At 40.2% G+C, this 20,863-nt stretch overlaps 2 protein-coding genes across 2 annotated transcripts in view; one reads left to right on the top strand and one right to left on the bottom strand.

Annotated features, from left to right (window-relative positions):
• adss2 (adenylosuccinate synthase 2) overlaps positions 1–331 on the bottom strand; it is a 28,684-nt gene extending 28,353 nt beyond the window's left edge. The window contains exon 1 of the mRNA XM_046876647.1: positions 47–331. Coding sequence (XP_046732603.1) covers positions 47–196 — 150 coding nt within the window. The 5' untranslated portion in view covers positions 197–331. The remainder of the gene's footprint in view (positions 1–46) is intronic.
• Positions 332–5,718: 5,387 nt separating this feature from the next.
• On the top strand, positions 5,719–19,671 carry desi2 (desumoylating isopeptidase 2). The gene is made up of 5 exons (XM_046867819.1): positions 5,719–6,409; positions 15,945–16,017; positions 16,124–16,217; positions 17,222–17,363; positions 18,608–19,671. Exons 1-5 carry the CDS (start codon positions 6,371–6,373, stop codon positions 18,854–18,856), a joined length of 597 nt encoding a protein of 198 aa, XP_046723775.1. The 5' UTR covers positions 5,719–6,370; the 3' UTR covers positions 18,857–19,671.
• The last annotated feature ends 1,192 nt before the right edge of the window (positions 19,672–20,863 follow it).

Genomic DNA, 20,863 nt, shown 5'->3' with positions numbered 1-20,863 from the left:
ACAGTGCATCTCCTACAGTAGCTAGATCGTTCAGCGCCGGCGGTACCTGACATCTGCAGACCATGTCGGCGTCCTGGGCCAGCAGGTCCACCACTTTGCCCTTGCCTTCATCGCCCCACTGGGCTCCCAGCACCACGATCACTTTGTTGCCGAGGCTTGGAGTGGTCCGCGCCTCCGTGATCCCGTTATCTGACATGACCGAGTGCGGGTCCGTGTGCGCCCTGTAGCCGCTCACTTCTTTACTTCCCGATGCGTCTCGGTCGAAGCCACCCAAACTGTACACGTTATCTTCACGACACAGCCCGTAACACACAGCCCACCCCACCACCACTACCACCAGACACGCCCCCTACCCGCAGGCTGCGTCCCAAACCGCACACACAATCTGACATCCTACAGTATGTTGTGCGTCAGTTCGGAACGCAGCCTACAGCAGGACATCCGGGGGTTATGCTCATATCAGTGTACTCAGGAGTAAAGACACCGGGGATGAGTTCAAGAGTCATGTTTATCATAAATAACATGTTAATAGAATATTTTTACAGGTGGAGGGAATAAAGGTGTTTTTTACTTCTCTCATGTACCCTACGTCAGTGGTCCCCAACCCCCGGGCCGCGTGTCAATTGGTACCGGGCCGCACAGAAAGAATACATAACTTACATTATTTCCGTTTTATTTATTATCCGATTCTGAACGATATTTTATTTTATATCTGTCTATGACTCACTCTTGGTACATGTAAAGATGCTTGGCCTCGGTCACATGTCTTACCTCCATCCTCTACCTTCTTAAAGGGGCTCCGGCCGCTAACACATAATACATTACCGCTAAATTCAAACCCCAAGCGAGCAAAATAAACAAAAAACAACACAGTGGATTCACGTTTTTTATTAGATTTAGAAAATAAAAATGTTTATGCCGGTCGTATCATTTTATTTTGTTGTATTTATCCACCACACCCTAATGACCCGTCCGTGAAAATATTGTCCGACATTAATTCGGTCCGTGGTGCAAAAAAGGTTGGGGACCGCTGATCTACAGCACAGTGAAATTCGTTCTTCGCATATTTCAGCGAAGTTAGAAAGCGTAGGTCACAGCAATGACAGCGCCCATGAAGCACTGAGGCTTAAGGGACTTGTTTACCAAGTACCTTGGCGATACTTGGGCTTGAACCGGGGCAGTAACACTTCCATAACAAGTGTTAACATTGCTTAACATGTTATACACAGATCAGGCATAACATAACAAAACAGCTGTGACCTGTCGAGGATTACCAGCATTCATTTCTTCAGCAATTTTCAGCTACATGAGCTCGTCTGTTGGCTCGGACCACAGGGACCAGCCTTCGCCTTCCCACGTGCATCAATGAGCCTTGGCCGCCCATGACCCTCTCGCCGGTTCACCACTGTTCAAACTCACACATTTTTCCTGCTTATAACACATAAAATGTTCACTTGCTGCCTCATATATCTCACTCACTAACAAGTGCCATGCTGAAGAGATAATCAGTTTTATTTACATAACCGGTCGTAATGTTATAAGGTCATAATGTCATGAATGGTGGGTGAATCTTAAGTTTACATTGATTCCAAAAGAAGAAAAAAATGGACATGTGCAAAACAGATGTTGAATTATAATCAGTAAAACAGCAACAAGGTCAAAGGCATCCAAGGCTTGTTGATTCTAGTTGGGAGTGTTAGCTAGTACAGATTGATTAATCAGAAGAGCTTCTATAGCACAAATTGCTGAAAAGGTTCATGCTAGCTACTAGCGATCACTAGAATACAGTGAGCATCAGAACTGGAGCATGGAACAATGACGGAAGGTGCCCTGGTGGTCTGAGGCATCAAATTTTATTTTGCATTATGTGGATGCTTAGAAACATGTCTGTCGATTATCTTGAGAAGGTCTGACAACCAGGATGAGAAGAGGGTCCCATAGAACAAGTTTTAGTAAAGGGAAATGGTAATGGTACAGCGTTTTGGGAAAAGATTTTGGGAAAGAACTACAGGTGCAATTGTCAGGAGTTCACTAAATGTTGTCCTTATTATATTATTTTAAGAGTAGTAGTATTCGTTTTTTTTAATTAATTCAGTGATGATCTCTGATTCAATTCTTTAATCTAATGGTAATATGTTCCATTATTTTGCCCAACAGAAAGACTTGTTTTACATTTCTTCTCAGGGGCTAAAAATATGTTCTGTATTTAGACCATCCATGTAGAGAGAAGAAGCTCAATAAAGGTAACCTAATATGCTACTGTGTGGTTTTGGATGTAACCACAGGCATAATCATGCCCTGAGGGAAACAAAGTGCACCAGACAGAATGATGAAGTCATTATCTCATACCTCATATAGTGCACTTATACAGAGAGTAAGGATCCATTTAGGATCAACTTTGAGACTGTAAACAGCTGAAATATGCATGTTAATGTGTGTGTGTAAAGAATGGCCTGCTCTGGGTGTGACTGTTCGATGTGTACTTGAATGGATTTCACAAAAAAACAAAGACAAGCTGTTTTCTTCGGAGAAGCTCGTTTATGTTGGTTGGAAATTTTTGCCCATTGGTAACATCACTTTTAAATATCAACATTAATGTGACTCAATAGTGTTCTCTCACAAACAACAACAAATAAAAAAGCAGGAAATATTGATGGGAATTCTGTAATTGTTAATACATCCTTTATGACCGTAAAGTCTATAATCACCAGGAGGAAATTGTGTGAACTGATTGAACAGTGAAAATACCACATATTCTGAAAAGTAATCCGTTAAATTAAATTTTGCAGGTTCATTCATCTTTACTGTTTGATTTAATATACTTTTGTTCAATTTGTGCACATGCTCCAGATCCACAATTTTATATTTGTAGTTTACCATTTAGACCACGTGATGGAAGCAAAAACATAGTGATAGTGTTTCAGTTTCAGTTATCAGTTATTAATGTGATCATGCCCATCTAAACTATCCCATAAGTCTTTTATGCTCAGTTCTCTCCTCAATTACTCGTGTTCATTCTGCATTTGCACACAGCACCTTACATTGTCATTGTCACTGTTTATGTTTTTGGTTTGTTACACCTCATTACATTGTGTACTTCCCTTTTGCACATCTAAATATATTTGCAAATATCATTTTATCATTATCTAATATATATATATATATATATATATATATATATATATATATATATATATATATATATATATAAATTGTTATTTTTTTTTCATATTTTCTCAATTTTTTATTCACACTTCCTTTTATGATATGCACACATTTTTAAGCAGAAAATTGTATTCTGCATATAACTTTGTGAAAATAAAAATCTTGAAAAGCTTGAATCAGTTCAACCTTGTAACTTTACACACTTTTCTGTCTCCTTTTACACAACAGGGAAAACAATATTATCTTTATCCTGTGCGTGTATTCAGTTGCATGTTTCATTTTTTAAATCTCAAAAACCTGCAGTTCTTACGGTGGTGTGCAAATGTTCATATACCTTAGTGTATATCATTCACTTTCTACTTAGCCTCAAACCACACACTGAATTTAGATACTGGTTTTTAACATGGAACAGGGAAAAAATAGCAACACTTTCATTACCCTCACTAATGCCAAATGATAGCATGTTAATACACTCTGACGAACTAACTGTAACAGTACAAACTGCCTTAATGCATATACAGGGCACATAAAAATACACAGATTGTAGTGATAGGTGGTATGTCTTATATACCGTATGCTCATACATCCGTTAATGCTTTGATTTGTTAGGAATTTAGATTTACTCCCTAAAGCGGTCTGATAATAAAAATGACAATGCAAATATATGATTATATAGAAATGTAGTGTTTGAAAAGGGTAGTAAATAGAATATCATGGTGTTTCTTTTGAATTTTAGTAAATATAGTATGTACTGGACATATAAGGGAGAAAAAAACACGAGTAGCAATATTAAAAAGTAAGATACTTCAAAACAATCTTATGTACAGGAAACACTAGAGGACAGAACATAAGGACTCAACTATGGGCCAAAACCAGGTGGATGGATCTTCCTTTACCCCACCCCATCATTTACATATAGGTTTTGTGGCATAGTTGACATTTACATTTGTGGACTAGACAGGGTAGGACTCTGTGACCTGCTTATCATTACAGAAAAGGAATATGATTGAATTCTCTATTCGAAACTAATGAAGACACTCTGCATCCACCACACATTTACAGTAAATATGACTAAAGCACAAAAGGATATCATAGACATCATTTGCTGATAAGCTTATTAGCCCTTTTTTGTCTTCTCAAACTGTATTCAATGTGATCTGAAGACTCAAATTTAGCTTAAAGACGCGTTATTCCAATTTAGAAATGTACAGCAGTCAATGTCAAAATACATCACTAATCTGTGTTTGCCTTGGGTTTCTGAAAGTGTCGAAATTATTACAAGACCGTGAACTTACATGGCAAGGTCAAGGCACATGAGAAGAGCCTGTGAGTGTGTAATATCGTTATGTGCCACATTCACTGAAGTACAATCAAAGGTGTTAGAACACACACTGCATTGCAACTTGCTGTATGTGAAGCTGTATAGCTGCAGACCCATCAGCGTGCCCATGCTGACTCCTGTACACTGCCGGAAGCTCCTACAATGTGTGAGCATCACAGCTGAACTATGGAAAAATTAAAAAAGGAGACCTGACCTTGTAAATCACATTTCTTCTTCATGCTGAATATCCGGGTGAGTGTGCATTGTATACTGGGGGGACAGATCACACAGGGATGGAGTACGGAATAACGGCAAGCTGATTTATGAAGTGTGAGGCTCTGGGCAATGGTCTGCTGAGAAACCTTGGGGTCAGGCATTCATGAAACCAACCTAAATATTGTTACAGCCCCCATTCAGTACAAACCTGGGAGCCTACAAATAGTGTGGAATGGTTTGGGGGACATGATAAAGCTTTCAAGGTGTTGACTGGGAATCCCCAGATCTTACGCCAATCAATTGTCTCTAGGACGTGCTGGACAAACAAGTTTGATCCTTACAACACAATCTGACTTAAAGGATCTACTGTAAACATCTTGGTCCCAGGTACCACAAGATGCCTTGGTCAGAGGTCTTGTGAAGTTCAGGCATCGTCAGCACAGAGCTGTTTTGGTGTTACAAACGTAGATTGTTTTAGGCATGTGGGTTTATCTGATCTGATCTGATCAGTGTATAATCAGGGCTCCAACCAAATGATCTTGGTCGCACACGTTTCTTTCTTGTCCAGTCATGGACATGCATGATCTTTTTTATTAGGAAGATGTTGGTATGACCTGTGGAGCTTGCTTTTACTTAGCTTAGTGGGTGAATACATGTATGATGATATTACATGCAAAAATAGAATGAACACAAACACACATTTTCAGAGAGAAAGAGAGAGATGGAGAGAGAGAGAGAGAGACAGATTACAGGTTTGAGGAACATCACAAAGTGTTCAATGGGTTGACTCGGCCTTCAGAATCCCCAGATCTAACGCTGATCAAACATCTGTAGGATGTACTGAACAAACAGCATGGCAAATATCAGGGAAAGTATGTATTGTATACTGGGGGGGCAAACTGTGGACTATGGAATGAAGGCTATCTGACTGAATAAGTGTGAAGATCTGGGGGAGCTTAGTGGGTGGGAATTAAATTTATATGAATATTACAAGTAGAAATAGACTCAACTCAAACACACACACATTTCGAGAGAGAAATGGGGGAATCAGTGGACAGTGTGTTTGTAGGCAGTGAGCCAGGCTGGGTTATGTAGTGTTACTGATCCACCCCCAGTGTTTCAGCAGCAGCAGAACCCTGATGCTGATCTCCCTGGGTGCTAAAATGTTCTCATGTTTCGCCTTATATTAGGTTTACGTTTCACGCCGACACACACTTCCTCGTTTGATGGCTTTTGTGAATACCCTAGCCTTTGACTTAGTTTCTGCTTCTTTTTTTCCTTCGAGTGTGTGTGAGAGTTGTTTTTACGGCACTGGGGATGAAGCTAACAGGCTAGCAGCAGGAACGGGGATGATATTGTTGGCAATACGCTTAGCTCACTAGCTTCATCTTTTTTATCCCTGGCTAATGGTAAGGAAGAGCAGCGCGGTGTCACATTAACCGGCTTACACCTACTTTCCTACACTCGCGTTCCGTATTGTTCCGCGGAGAGAAACAAACGACGAGTCCAAGACACTGGAGCTCCACCGTGAGAGACTTTTTTTAATACGTACAATTTTTTTTACAAATAAAACTAAACTAAACAGAAATCTGAACCAGCAGCAGCTAGCCGGCTAGCTGCCTGTGCTGAGTGGAGAAGACGGGTTCTTAGGAGAGAGGGAAGCCTGTAATGGCCAACGAGCCGGTTATACTGAACGTGTATGACATGGTAAGTGGAATTAAACATTATAATTCATGACATTTCTCTCGTCTTGAATATCTCGACTACAAAACCGCATCATGTTTTTTTGTGAACGAGGAGGCAGTTAAGTTAGTTTGGTGAATAAATATAAAGAGGAAAGTTATCTAGCTGCTTATCTGCTGCTGCGTTACACATTATGTTCCTTTGTGTTTAAGGTTAGAAACTGCTTGGGGTTCGAAAATGTAGATGGAAGTAATAGTGATGTCTAACTTACATTTTTATGTGCTTCTGATGTTTAATGTTAATATCTGTGAACTATTTGTTCGCCTGATCTATAGTTACATGTTCAACGTGTTGCATATGGAGCTTCTTTAATGAATTCAACTCTACACTTCGTTATCTTGTTTCTCTTTGGGGGGGTTTTCACCCCCTTTTTCGTGCACTTAAACCTCTTGTTTTGCCTAAAACAAAACAATTTTTTTTTGTTAAATCCTCTACTCTGTTACTCAACAAATGTAGACCCCAAACACTGAATCATCTTCCAGGAATATTTCTAAATGATCTGTGCATTATATTATAGAAAGGCATCTTTGGATTAACCGTCCTCTAATGAAAGACTGCTTCATCTCCTCTTTGCCAAGCAGACAAAGAAGATATTGCACGTTTATACCTTCAGCTAAATAGTCATTTATTCAACTTTTGTAAAAGTCACAAGTTAATTGCAAAGATCTGGATTACAAACTTAAAATGAACGTTTCAGATTCAAGATTTTGAATTCAGCCATCATTTGGTGTGAAATGTGGACCTGATCGGAGAATTGTAGGGACTGTTGACATAAACTATAAGAATAGAAATGATAATATTTAATATATAATATTTGTGATTAGTTTATAATAAATGAAAAAGCAAAATGGAGTCAGTTTGTTTTGCACCACAAGCCCACATTTGACTAGTGCCAGATTGGACATCCGTTCTGTATTTGAAGCAGGGACAATAAATGCATACGTCTTTGTCCATTGTGTTTATTTTTTATGGTCAGCTTGTGTTTTTTTTAACATGAATCTCACCCCCCCAAAAAAACCTTGCTTTTTTTTTTTACCTAATGTCTTTAGCCCTGTAACTGGTCTCTAGCCGATGTGCTGCCTTCAGCTAAATAATTTATGTAAATGGATCTGATCAGCTGCCACAGATCTGCTCCTGAACTGTAGCCACCCATTTTTCCACGGCTTTATTGTTATTTAAGTGCTTTGCTTGGTTTGTGTTCGTACAACAGTAGGTGGATTTTTTTTTTTCCCTGTCAAATTTAAGGATAGTGGGTGGATTTTAAAAAGTACTTCGTAAGTCAATGTCCAAAAAGTCCAATGTCAACAATTCTTGAAGGTCAAATTGTTTTTGCATGGAAGTTCTTAAAGACGAGGATTTGGCACCTTTTCGAGTTAGTACCATGATGGGGGGGGAGTAGGGTGCTTCATACTTGTCAGATGTACTTTACAGCACAGTGAAAAATCCCAGTGATTTTAGGAAGCTGGGGTCAGAGCTTTAATAGTCAGCCACGTTACAGCGCCCCTGAAGTGGCAGCTTGGAGATACCAGGGACACTATTCAGTGTAACTTCAAATGGGGAAATGGATTGTGCGCATTAACAAAGAAAATGTATTCTGTACAAATTGCTGTGGTTCAACAGGAATTCAACACTTATTATATTATACACGTTGTGAGCATGACACCATTATTGTTAATATGACCGCATGGCTTTCAAAAACGGAGCACTTATTAAAGTCATTTTGGTCATTTCTTTTTTAAACGAGTGTCACGTTTCAAGGCTTTTTTTAACGCAGCATTGTTCGACATCTGAATAATGATGCCCAAACTGCCAGTAAGCAAAGTTACTGGATCCTCATTACAGTGAATGTATTTGAATCAATAAACAAGTAGGCACCCGGCAAGTAATGTAATTGAACATAAAGCATGCAGCATGACTGCATTTTAAAGTGCATCATCTATAGCTTGGAGTGCTCACGGGCAGCTCTTGTGCTTTCAGCCGAAAGTAGTGAACGATTTTCATATTTTCATGTACAAGATTTGTGTAGTGTACAGTGGATCACGACTCAAGCTGTCAGTGTTTTCCTGCCGAGAGTTGAGCTCGCTCATTAAGATTTTACGACGTCTGCGTGCATGTGAAAGGATTGAAAGCTTCTCAGTTACCAGGCCTGCATGCCGAAGCCCAGCACCTGGTTAATAGTGCAAAGAGATCTAGACATATCACGGAGATTTTTTATGTTTTATACTCGGATGTACTGGTATAGCATGCAACGGGGGTCAGGTAAAGCAAACTGCTAACACGAGTTCACCCAGTATATCAGCATTTGTCAGAAAATTGGGGTAGAAGGGTAGCGATTCCACAATAAGAAACATTTTTATTATAACAAGTCCTTAAAACTGAGCAAGAACATTTTAATTAACTGAGACTCAGAACAGATGATAGATTCTTCTATAAAATTCTTATGTAGTTTAATATCCATGTTGCATACCCATGTTGCCTTTTATGCGTACATATTAATATTGTTTGTTGTTGACCCTACATTTTATTGAAGTGCTACTGTCTGTCACCTGATACCGACTCAATTAGTGCAGTCCTTTATGCCTCATGTCTAACCTTTCTGCATTATTAAAGTATGATCTAAATCTGCTGAATGAAAATTATTTGGAGACATTGCTTTTACTTGTACACTACTTTGCATTGCCACCATTTCCTTCGTACAGGCCACACATGTCTGTGTCTCAGTTCTATACATAGTCTGACACCCACAGACTATTTATAGCGTCCCCTTTGACATGGTACATGTTTGTGCCGTGCCACCTAAAGCTCTTGGTCATTGCCAGCTGCATAAAATAAGACAATATGGCAAACCTGAGGAAAATCCCATCTTCCCATTGCATGACTTATTCCCTTAGTCATCTTATTGGCTGGAAAGATGCTTCCACGCATTTAATCCACTAAACCATGAGCATCTGTAGCCCATTGCAACCAGTACTGCCAACTGAATCTCAATTGAGAGTTGGTTTTCTTCATCTCAACATTTTTGAGAATGGGTACTGGGGATACTGAAGTTCCTTAACCGCATATGATTCAGTTTGTTGTGTAGCCTGAAACAAAAAAGCCCACAGTGTGAAGATCATGACACAACAATAAAGCCAAAAAATGTAGATGCTACAAATTATGGAATACAAACGCAGTCACTTGAATTGGTCTCATATGCAAAGAACATTTGTAAAGTACCATTTATAACAGTTGATTTCCACCTTCTTCTTCTTCTTTAGGCTTCTCCTATTAGGGGTCGCCACAGCGGATCATTCGTCTCCGAACCCCCCCCTCTCCTCTACATCTGTTTCTTTCAAACCAACTACCTGCATGTCTTCCCTCCACCTCCTTGGTCTTCCTCTTTTCCTCCTTCCTGGCGGCTCCATCCTCAGCATTCTCCTACTGATATAACCGATGTCCATCCTCTGCACATGTCCAAACACTCTCGATCTCGCTTCCCTCATCTTGTCTCCAAAACGTCCAACATGCGCTGTCCCTCTAATAAACTTATTTCTAATCCTGTCCATCCTCATCACTCCCAACGAAAACCTCAACATCTTTAACTCTGCTACCTCCAGCTCCACCTCCTGTCTTTTACTCAGTGCCACTGTCGCTAATCCATGCAACATAGAACAGTTGATTTCCAACTGAAATGTAGTCATTATCTGACTCAATTGTCGGTTATGTTCTGCAAATAAGGGAGGGTTTAATAAGCTTTAACAGTAACTGATGGTAAAGGTGTCATTCTTTCACAATTCTTTAAAGTTTGTGTGATGAGATTTTTACCTGAGGGGAAAAAATGATTTCTGTTCAAAAGAACTGTTTAATCGTGATTTCATGTATATTTCTACAAGTATATGAACTTGTATGTACATATATAAAGTCGCTCAGTGTACAAATTTGGTCTGCGAAGAAAAACTCTAAGGCTACGTCTAAACTAATCCTGATCAATTTGAAAATGACCCGCGTCTATACTTTCATTTTTTCAGTCGTTTTCCAAATGTTGCTCATCCACACTGAAACGTCTAAAAATGCTCACGTCCCTGTACCGCACATGAGCAAATCGTAAGCTGCTTCGACCTGCGTCGTTTCCGCCTGCTGGTGAGTTTCTTTTTAAAAAATTTGCGGCAATGTCGAGGAAAGGCACAGTCACATGACAAAAAAATTAGGGGTGTAAGAAAATATCGATACATGCGAGTATTGCGATATTATAGTGATTCTCAATATCGATATAAAAAAATGATACTGTAAAAACCAGACCAAGCTTTTTTGTGGCTTAAAAAACAGTACCATATACACAAACTGAAAGTTAGAGCAGACTGCACTTGCAAGAGAACAGGACATGCCTGTCTTTCCTTGCCTGTGTCTATTCTCTACCTTTACAGAGGAAATGTCTTTCTTACTCTTCTTTCTTATACACAGCCCTATTAAAAGTGTGTCATCTTTTTTAAAAGCCTCTGATTTCACAGTTCACACTCCAACGTGAAAACAGTTTTCAAATGTATTCACTTTGGAGACCGTTTTCTAAAAACTACGCTTTCCTTGACTGAAAACGCCATCTCATTGTGGACAGAAGACCAAAACGGAGGGAAAAACATGCGTTTTCGAACAAAAAGGTACCTGCGTGGACATGGCCTAAAAAGTGAGTTATGTCTTTTCAAAGAATTTAGAAGTGCTTAGGTTTCTCAAACTGTTAAAGGGTAGGCTGGGTAGGAGCTCATGTATGGGGAGGAGGGCGGATAGCACTTTCCTGTGTTACACCGTCCTGTGACACTGAGCAGCAATTTCGAAACGATGCGGTTGGCTGGCTTCATATGTCTACGGGAGACTGGTATTCTCCAGGAAAAGAGAAACCACACAATGAATGCTGATTAAAGCACAACTGTTTCAGATGCGGTCATATTGCTGTGCTGGTCTTTTTGTCTGAACGTTTGAACAGTACAGGGTAATAAGTGGAATGTTAGTGTGAATAAAACCCACATTTAAGTTATAAAGAGCGTCTATAGTTTGCTGATTACTCTGTGTTTACTCACAGAACTAACCACATAAACACTGCAGCAGAGATCCGCAGGTTCAAATGGAAGCCTTCAGACACTCAAGCTCACAAAGCTGGCACTTGTCCATGTGTCCCTTCTGATTAAATACAATCCTTTATTATGACAAACAAATTAATAAATTAGCCTTCATTGTGGAGGTAAATCATATTCACCATGAATTTGAATGTATAATGCTGAAAAGCATTAATGGGTTATTTGACCCTACTGAAAAGTAACAGTAAACATTTACAAATTATTTTCCAATAATGAACGATTTCTTGGTTGAAAATGTAAATAATATTTTGTACATTGTATATTGCGTAATAGCCCCAAAAGAACAGGATTCAGGCACACCAGATTATGGAACAAATAGCTAAACTTATACCTGACACTGACATAAAAACAATCATGAAGACATCAGCTGTAAACGCTAAACTATCCCAACCTTCCTGTTATTTTTTCTATTCATATAGAAAAAAGAAAGATAAACAAGGAAAATGAGAGAGAGAGAGAGAGAGAGAGAGAGAGAGAGGTTGGATGGTGTGGAGATGGTGAAGCAGGAAGTGGATAGAATTAGTAAGGAGGAAGTGAGAGCAGCGATTAAGAGGATGAAGAGTGGAATGTCTGTAGGACCAGATGACATACTGGTAGAAGCATGGAGATGTTTAGGAGAGATGGCAGTGGAGTTTTTAACCAGATTGTTAAACAGAATTTTGGAAGGTGAGAGGATGCCTGAGGAATGGAGAAGGGGTGTGCTGGTACTGATCTTTAAGCATAAGGGAGATGTGCAGACCTGCTACAGACCTGTAACTACAGGGGAATAAAGTTGATCAGTCACACCATAAAGTTATGGGAAAGAGTAGTGAAAGCTTGGTTTTATGTGGATATAGAGAAAGCGTACAACAGAGTGCCGAGAGAGGAGCTGTGGTTCAGTATGATAAAGTCAGGCGTGTCAGGAGAAGTATGTGAGGGTGGTGCATGACATGTATGAGGACAGTGTGACAGCAGTGAGGTGTGCAGTAGGAAAAACAGACTGGTTCAAGGTGGATTTTGGACTGCATCAAGGATCGGCTTTGAGCCCTATCCTGTTTGCAATGGGGATGGACAGGTTGATGGACGAGGTCAGACAGGAGTCTCAGTGGACTATGATGTTTGTGGATGATATTGTGATTTGTGGTGAGAGTAGGGAGCAGGTTGAGAAGAGCCTGGAGAGGTCGAGGTACGTTCTGGAGAGAAGGGGAATGAATGTCAGTAGGAGTAAGACAGAGTACGTGTGTGAATGAGAGGGAGGGCAGTGAAGTGGTGTGGTTACAGAGAGAAGAGGTGGTGAAGGTGGAGGAGTTCAGGTACCTGGGGTCAACAGTGCAAAGTAATGAAGTGTGTTAGAGAAGTGAAGAAAAGAGTGCAGGCAGGGTGGAGTGGGTGGAGAAGAGTGATAGCAGAAGTGATCTGTGATAGAAGGGTATCTGAAAGAGTGAAAGGGAAAGTTTATAGGACTGTGGTGAGACCTGCGATGTTGTATGGTTTAGAGACAGTGGCATTGAGTAAAAGACAGGAGGTGGAGCCAGAGGTAGCAGAGCTGAAGATGTTGAGGTTTTCGTTGGGAGTGACGAGGATGCACAGGATTAGAAACAAGTTTATTAGAGGGACAGCACATGTAGGACGTTTTGGGGACAAAGTGAGAGAGAGGAGGGACATGGGGTACATTCGGTAGGAGAACGCTGAGGATGGAGCCACCAGGAAGGAGGAAAAGTGGAAGACCAAGGAGGTTTATGTGTGAAAAATGCATATTTGTGTGGCATCCTTGCACATAAAACCAGAGAGTAAAAAAACGGCTTTTACATGAGACTAAAGTATTTATGCAAAAATCAGTAATGGGCACTGATGAACAATCATAAATGTTGATAAAGCAGTAAATAAAGGTGACATGACTGACTGGCTGATACTTCAGTGTTACTCTGGGACGTCTTGGCATTCTGTCATTATGTATTCCTGGGATATGCTGCAGATCCACACAACAATTTCAGGAGGGAAATGATTAAATAAGTAACACAAACAGTTTCACTGCGGGCTCTGCTGATGCCCATGCACATGCTTAGAAACATCTAAAGTTGAGTTGAGATTGATCATTATGCACCCATATATAACCCGCACGCACTGAATTTGACAAAGATTTTTATTTTGAACATAAATACGCCGCACCTAAGCCGCAGTTTTTTTTTTTTTTACATTTGTCTACACTGAAACTAATGAACTACACAGGCTTAAACGAAAGGCAGTGTCTGTTACACGGCTTGTATCTAAACAGTAGCCTACCAAGAAAGTCATTGTTCACTGTCTTCCTTCTTCCTTTCACAACAAAGTTTTTCTTTTGGCATCGTTGTGCGTTTAAAAATCACCATCGGTGAAGCTTTTCTCCCGATGCCATGCAGCTCAGAACACAGGTGAAGTGCGTTTTTTTTCATGCCCGGTTGTTTTCAGCGTGATGAATGATTCGCATTTCCTGTAGACAGTCCGAGTGAGCGGCAGGTCAAACGCCAGAGGAACATCATCCATATTTATGATGTGGTGCGGTCCGATTCAGTGGGAGCGCATCTGATTTAATATAAAGAATTTAATTGGTTCACCTGAACCCGTTCTGCAATTTCATTGGTCTAATGTTATGGGGTTCAGTTTTTTGGCTTGAATCTTTTGAAACCGGGAAAAATCCATAAATTTGCCGTTTCGCTGTTTGAGCTGCGGGGTTCAAAGCGTGGGGAAAAAAGTAGCGGCTTATAGTCCGGAAAATACGGTACATCCCCGTTTATGAATCATGCGTCTGTTTGGGTAAACCGCAACACACTGATGCGACAGATGATGTCCACTGATACGAATGGGGGACAAATGCACATGTTTGTATACTACTTGTGTTTCCTATTCTGGACAAATAAATATTTTAGCTGGAATCTTGCTGAAGTTCCATTTCTGGTCTTAAAAAATGATTCAGATAAACTATTAGGTTTTTTCAGGTTTAAATGGCTGGAATAACTTTTAGACTTTGAGCACAAGCAAGTTTTTTTTACAAACCAGGGGCCAGATACCATTTACACCACTACATTTAGAAACCGCAGCGTTCATCTGTTAAAAAGAACAGCCTTAAAATATAACTTCGTCGCACATCGAGGCCTTGAAGAGGTTGTGGGAATGAACTGAAAAAGGGAACATTGTGCATGCTTGTTCCTTTTTTTTTTACACGCTCGATGACTTGTGTTTCCTTTGACACTACTTGGAACAGAAATATTTTTGAACACAGAGTGCTGTCTGAGGACAGATTTTTTCTGTTTTTTCTCGCGGAATGCATAAAAAGGTGGTCATTTTGGATGTGTAAACTTGTCTCACTTACAACAGACTGATGTTTTGCAATGTAAATGAATCATTAGCAGGAAGTGTCTTAGTGTGATGAATGACTTGCTGCCCCTTTTCTGCAATTCATACGCTTTTTCCTATTCAGTTCTGTTTTATTGCACTGTACATGTTTGACAGCGTGGCACATGCGCGCACACGTTATTTTGTAAATGGAATGGAATAAAAAAAAAAATGGATGGTAGTTTTGTTTGTGCAGCTGGAATGCTGTCTCAGAGAGTAGCTTATAGTGTATAACAATCTTTGCAATAATATTATGAAATTAACACATCAGGCAGGAAATTAGAGAACAGGATAATATAAAGCAGGACATGAGAAGGCATAAGCGCCTTCTCATGTAAAAAAAAAAACCCCAACAAAAAACGCAACGACGTATTCCACTTCTTGTTCCGAGTTCTGCATAATGGCGTTATTCTTCATCTGCTTTAAGTGCTCTTATACAACGATAAACAGTGCATCACAGCACAGCGGTTGTGCGCGAGAGAACAATGATGCTTGAAACAGACCTTTTAAAAATGGCCCTCTGATGACTATCCATTCTCGAGTATCACAGTTTCCATATTGCCTGACATTTGTCTAGTTAGAGATCCCTCTCCGTGAAAAACATGGCTAGTGTTTAAAAGTATTATTTATCATCAGAATATATTATATTATATTTGTAAAGATAGTTATTTTGGGAAAGAGAACTGAGTGGTCAGGTTTAAAAACTCGCCCTTATATGACTTATTGCTTCTCAATAAATTGTGTAAATGCCACAGTGAAGTAGGTCAGCATGTCTTCTGAACGGCTGCTTATTAAGGCCACATGTTCACCCACAATAATCATATGTAACTTAAATATGTTAGCTATTTTAAAAATGGGGGAAAAAAAGAAGCAAATGTACAGCTGTATAGTAAAAGTGCTGCCATAATGGTTTAAATTGTTTATAAAACTGTTTGACAACAGTTTTTTAAGCTGCTGTTAAAAGGAATGATATAAAGTTTTGATCTCAGTTGCTTAATGGGTTTTGCATATGTACTTTATAAAACCTATGTTCTTTACAGTACTGGATCAATGAGTTCACTACCTCTCTGGGTATCGGGGTCTTCCACTCAGGGATTGAGGTTTACGGCAGAGGTGAGTTTCCCACTGCTTTTCCACTCAGCTCGCCATTTATATTTATGACGTCTGTTTTTTTTTTCTTTTCCCCTCTCATTGTGTTTGGCTTTCTCTTGTGTCGTAGAATTTGCATATGGAGGGCATCCATATCCATTTTCCGGAATATTTGAGATAACGCCTGGTGATGCCACAGAGCTTGGGGAGACATTTAAATTCAAGTGAGTTTCGTAACAGACTTGATGCTGCTTCTTCTTCTTTCGGCTGCTCCCATTAGGGGTCGCCACAGCGGATCATGCGTCTCCATACCACCCTGTCCTCGACATCTGCATTCACCACATCCATAAACCTCCTCCTTGTCCTTCCTCTTTTCCTCCTTCCTGCTGGCTCCATCCTCAGCATTCTCCAACTGATATACCCCATGTCCCTCCTCTGCACATGTCCAAACCATCTCAATCTCGCCTCCCTCACTTTGTCTTCAAAACGTCCTACATGCGCTGTCCCTCTAATAAACACTTTTCTAATCATGTCCATCCTCGTCACTCCCAACGGAAACCTCAAAACCTTCAGCTCTGCTACCTCCAGCTCCACCTCCTGCCTTTTACTCAAAGCCACTGTCTCTAAACCATACAACATCGCAGGTCTCACCACAGTCCTATAAACTTTCCCTTTCACTCTTGCAGACACTCTTCTATCCCAAATCACTCCTGCTATCACGCTTCTCCACCCACTCCACCCTGCCTGCACTCTTTTCTTCACTTCTAACACACTCTCCATTACTTTGCACTGTTGACCCCAGGTACCTGAACTCCGCCACCTTCACCACATCTTCTCCCTGCAACCGCACCACTCCACTGCCCTTCCTCTCATTCACACACATGTACTCTGTCTTACTCCTACTGACTTTCATTCCCCTTCTCTCCAGCGCGTACCTCCACCTCTCCAGGCTCTTCTCAACCTGCTTCCTACTCTCACCACAAATCACAATATCACCCCCAAACATCATAGTCCACGGAGACTCCTGTCAGACCTCGTCAGTCAACCTGTCCATCACCACTGCAAACAGGAAAGGGCTCAGAGCCGATCCTTGATGCAGTCCAAAATCCACCTTGAACCAGTCTGTCATTTAACAGACCTGATGCTACACTAAGTAAAAAAAATAAAAAGGGAGTGCCCTTAATTTTCCACATTTATTTTCATGTGCTCTCTCTCTATTTCTTATCAGAGAGGCTATTGTACTCGGGAGTACAGACTTCACAGAGGAGGACATTGAGCGGATCATGGAGGAGCTCGGAAAAGAGTACAAGGGCAACGCATACCACCTTATGCACAAGAACTGCAATCACTTTTCCTCAGCATTGTCAGAGGTAAGACTTCTGGGAGCAGGACTGGAGGAAGAACCAGTTTATGTGCATTGTATTATATAATAAACAGGATGAGTGACATTTGGTTTGTTTTTATTACACACAGAAAGACATAAGGATTACAACAGTTACATACTGGGTACATTAAATAATACCATAATGTAATTATTAATAATGCTATAATATAAATATTGCCCAGTCACATTTTGTATATTCAACTCCAATTCCAAAAATGTTTGGGACACTGTGAAAAAGGTAAACTTTTGAAATGAGATTATAATGTAATGTTAAAAATATAATATATAAAATGTAAAAAAAATTATTGTTTAATATAATGGCTGTAACAAGTCTCCAAAAAGTTGGGACAGGGCCATGTTCACCACTGACTTAGTGTCCCGTTCTGTCTGTATACATCTGTGAACTGAGGAGACCAATTGCTGAAGAATGTTGTCTAATACAGTCTCAATGCAAACCCAACACCTAAACAGAAAAAAAACAAATTGTTTTTCACAAGTTTGAATCATGACCACAGCCATGCTCATGCCTTCTCGGTAGAAGAGATGGAATTCTCTCTTTCACTTTCACTTTCTCTTTCTTTCTTTGTCTTTAGATCCAAATCTCCTCATCTTGTTTTAGCTTTTTTTTTTTTTTTTTTTTTTGTCAGTAGACTATTCGAACATAGTTACATGTAGAAATTGTATGAAAGAACCATGGCAGTTGTATTGACACGATATTTCACGCAAAGCTACACTCAGCTGTGAGATGATTAAGCAGCAAACACTCCACAACTGTTGCGACAGGGTGAAATTAAGAACAAAAAGAAAGAAGTATGTAATTTGCGAAGAGTGTATTTGTGCGATATTTGAATTATAGCAGCCCCTGAACCCTACAACGGGTTATTTTGCATTCTGAGATGCGTTTTTCGGCTCACCTCGTTGCAATAACAGTGGTTATTTCAGTTACAGTAGCTGAAGTCTCTCAAAAAGTGTTTTCACGTTTAGAACTGCAGCACACTGTTCAAATTCTAGAGATATTTGCGCGTGAGACTTTTTCCCGATTCTAGTGTTTAATGTAAACTGTAACTAAAGCTCTGGATGTCAGCTTATTTGTATAATTACAGTAGCAAAATTGTAATGCGTATTTTTCTACAGAAACGGAATTTACCAAGAATTATGAATGTATTGCTGTATTTGAAAGTTGCATACAGTAGCTACACAACCTCTCTTCCTGTTTTCTGTCTGTGGTAGATCCTGTGTGGTCGTGAGATTCCACGCTGGGTGAACAGACTGGCCTACTTCAGCTCATGTGTGCCCTTCCTACAGAGCTGCCTACCTAAAGAGTGGCTGACTCCTGCAGCACTGCAGTCCAGTGTGAGTCAGGAGCTACAGGGTGAGCTGGAGGAAGCCGAGGATGCCGCCGCCTCTGCCTCGGCCTCGGCCTCCACGCCTCGTCCCAGCCGACACCAGCCACGCGATAGGCCCCACTGCCACGACTGACAGGCCTCAGAGACTGCCTCAAAGCTCCTGCTGCCAACAGAGCCCACCCCTTCCAGTAACAGACCTGCAATCCACCAGCAGCATAGATAAGCCCAGTCCTATCAGTGAATGGCTCTGACAGAACCATAGAGGACCCTGCACTATTGGATATATTATCTTTGTTCTCTTCTCTCTTTTATTATTTTTTGCCTCAAGGACCCTGAGGATTTTCTACCTAATTTACTGAAAAACACCCAGAGTTAGTTTTATCAGTGTTTAAAACATTTTAATACTTTTTGCCTCTAATGTTTATTTTGGAAACTCAGGACAGAAAGACATTTTCCACATGAATTTTCCTAACTCACCTGAAGGTTATTATGTTCTTGATATTAATTTAATGCTGGTTTCAAAGCTGGATTCTTCTTTCTTCAACATTCTTTCCTCTACTACACATCACCTTTTTATTTTTATTATTTTTTTAAAAGGAGCTTTTGGTTACAAAAAGTAGTGTTTATGTCCATGTATTTATAGTTTCTTCTTACAGAGAAGCTGACACCTGGGCCAAATAACCCTCTCTTTTGTACTGACACACATCCCATGTCTACCCACCTTGGTGATTGTGCCTAAAGATTTTTACTGTTACTTGCTCAGAGAGAGCTCTGTACTCTTTCTCGACAGTTTACCTGTTAGTCTGCAGTGATTTAGCAGACTCCTTCGTACCCTGCAAAACCTACTACAGATGTTTTAAACCTTTAGGTCTTCTATGTATCGGAGAAGCTGTTTGTATTCCATTTTATGATTATTAAAGAGAACGACAACTTTTCGGTTCGGAAAAACCATCGTGTTCTGATGAATAGTCCAAAACCATTTTTTTTTTTTTTATTGAAAACGGCATGGCTTGCATTTTTTTTTACTTCCCTGGTTTTCTTTTACGGTCTACATGAATGTCACCTGAAACCAAAGAAACATTGATGAATTGCAAACCTCTAGGCTGCTTTACAAGAGCTGTTTGTTTATTCATTTGTTTATTTGAGCTCTGACATATCAAACAGTAAACACCTCTCTATTTAGAGACCTAAATAAATAAATGTGTTTAATAACAAGAGGATTCAACATAGAAGATGGGCAGGAATGGGAATCGGAGGAGTGAAATGAAGACCGAGCAGAGGCAGCATGACTGTAGCCTTCTGGAGCTGTGGCTGAATGTTTAACCTTCAGCAGGTGCTATGCTACGAGGAAAACACCAGCTGGTAGCACTCCTGTGATACACTCACAATGTTTAGCTTTGCAGCTTCCGTCGACATCTCTATAGGATCGGGTTGATGAGCTGAAATGGAAGCAAAATCAGCAGGTAACATCAGCATCTCTTCAGCGTCTTCAGTTCGATCCTGAGCTCAGGTTAGTATCTGTGTAACCTTGTGGTTTCCTCAGGGTTCTCTGGTTTCCCTAAATTTCCTTTGGATTAACTGATTAAATTTGCTGCTAGGTGTGAGCAAATGAGCAAAAGTTTGTTGCCTTCTAATGGACAGGTTTCCCTTTGAATAGGCTCCAGATCGACCATCACACTGACCAAGCTAAAGCGTTACTACATTATCAATGGGCGTGGTTCCGGTGTTCCACTGTGAAACAGCATTACAGAACTCCAGATATAGATTTTGGTGCCCAGTGAGCAAGCTAGAGAGAGGAGCTGCAAGGGAAACAATATGAGAGAGAACTCTTGAGAGGAACCAGCCTAAAAAGGGAGTCTTCTAGATGAAACAGGATATTGCAGGTAGAAGTCATTAATCTTCTATGACTGTATTAGCTGCAAGTCTTGTTAGGCAAGAGCAAGATCTTTTATGCAATTAAAGTGAGCTCATTCACAGCTAATTCGTGGGTATGCTTGTGGGGCGTATGCAATTTTATAAACCAAAAAAAAGGTGTCCTTTGCTTAGGGCTAGAAATAAAGATTTTGAAACAAATATATTGCATTGAGGATGCTGCAGATGAAATCTCGAGCAGCATGAGAGAATTCTTAGGTGACACGAA

The sequence above is a fragment of the Silurus meridionalis genome, chromosome 2 (genome assembly GCF_014805685.1).
Source record: "Silurus meridionalis isolate SWU-2019-XX chromosome 2, ASM1480568v1, whole genome shotgun sequence".
In the NCBI taxonomy this organism is placed as follows: Eukaryota; Metazoa; Chordata; class Actinopteri; order Siluriformes; family Siluridae; genus Silurus; species Silurus meridionalis.
The sequence above is the reverse complement of the archived record's forward strand: the minus strand, read 5'-3'. Positions and strand labels throughout refer to the sequence as shown.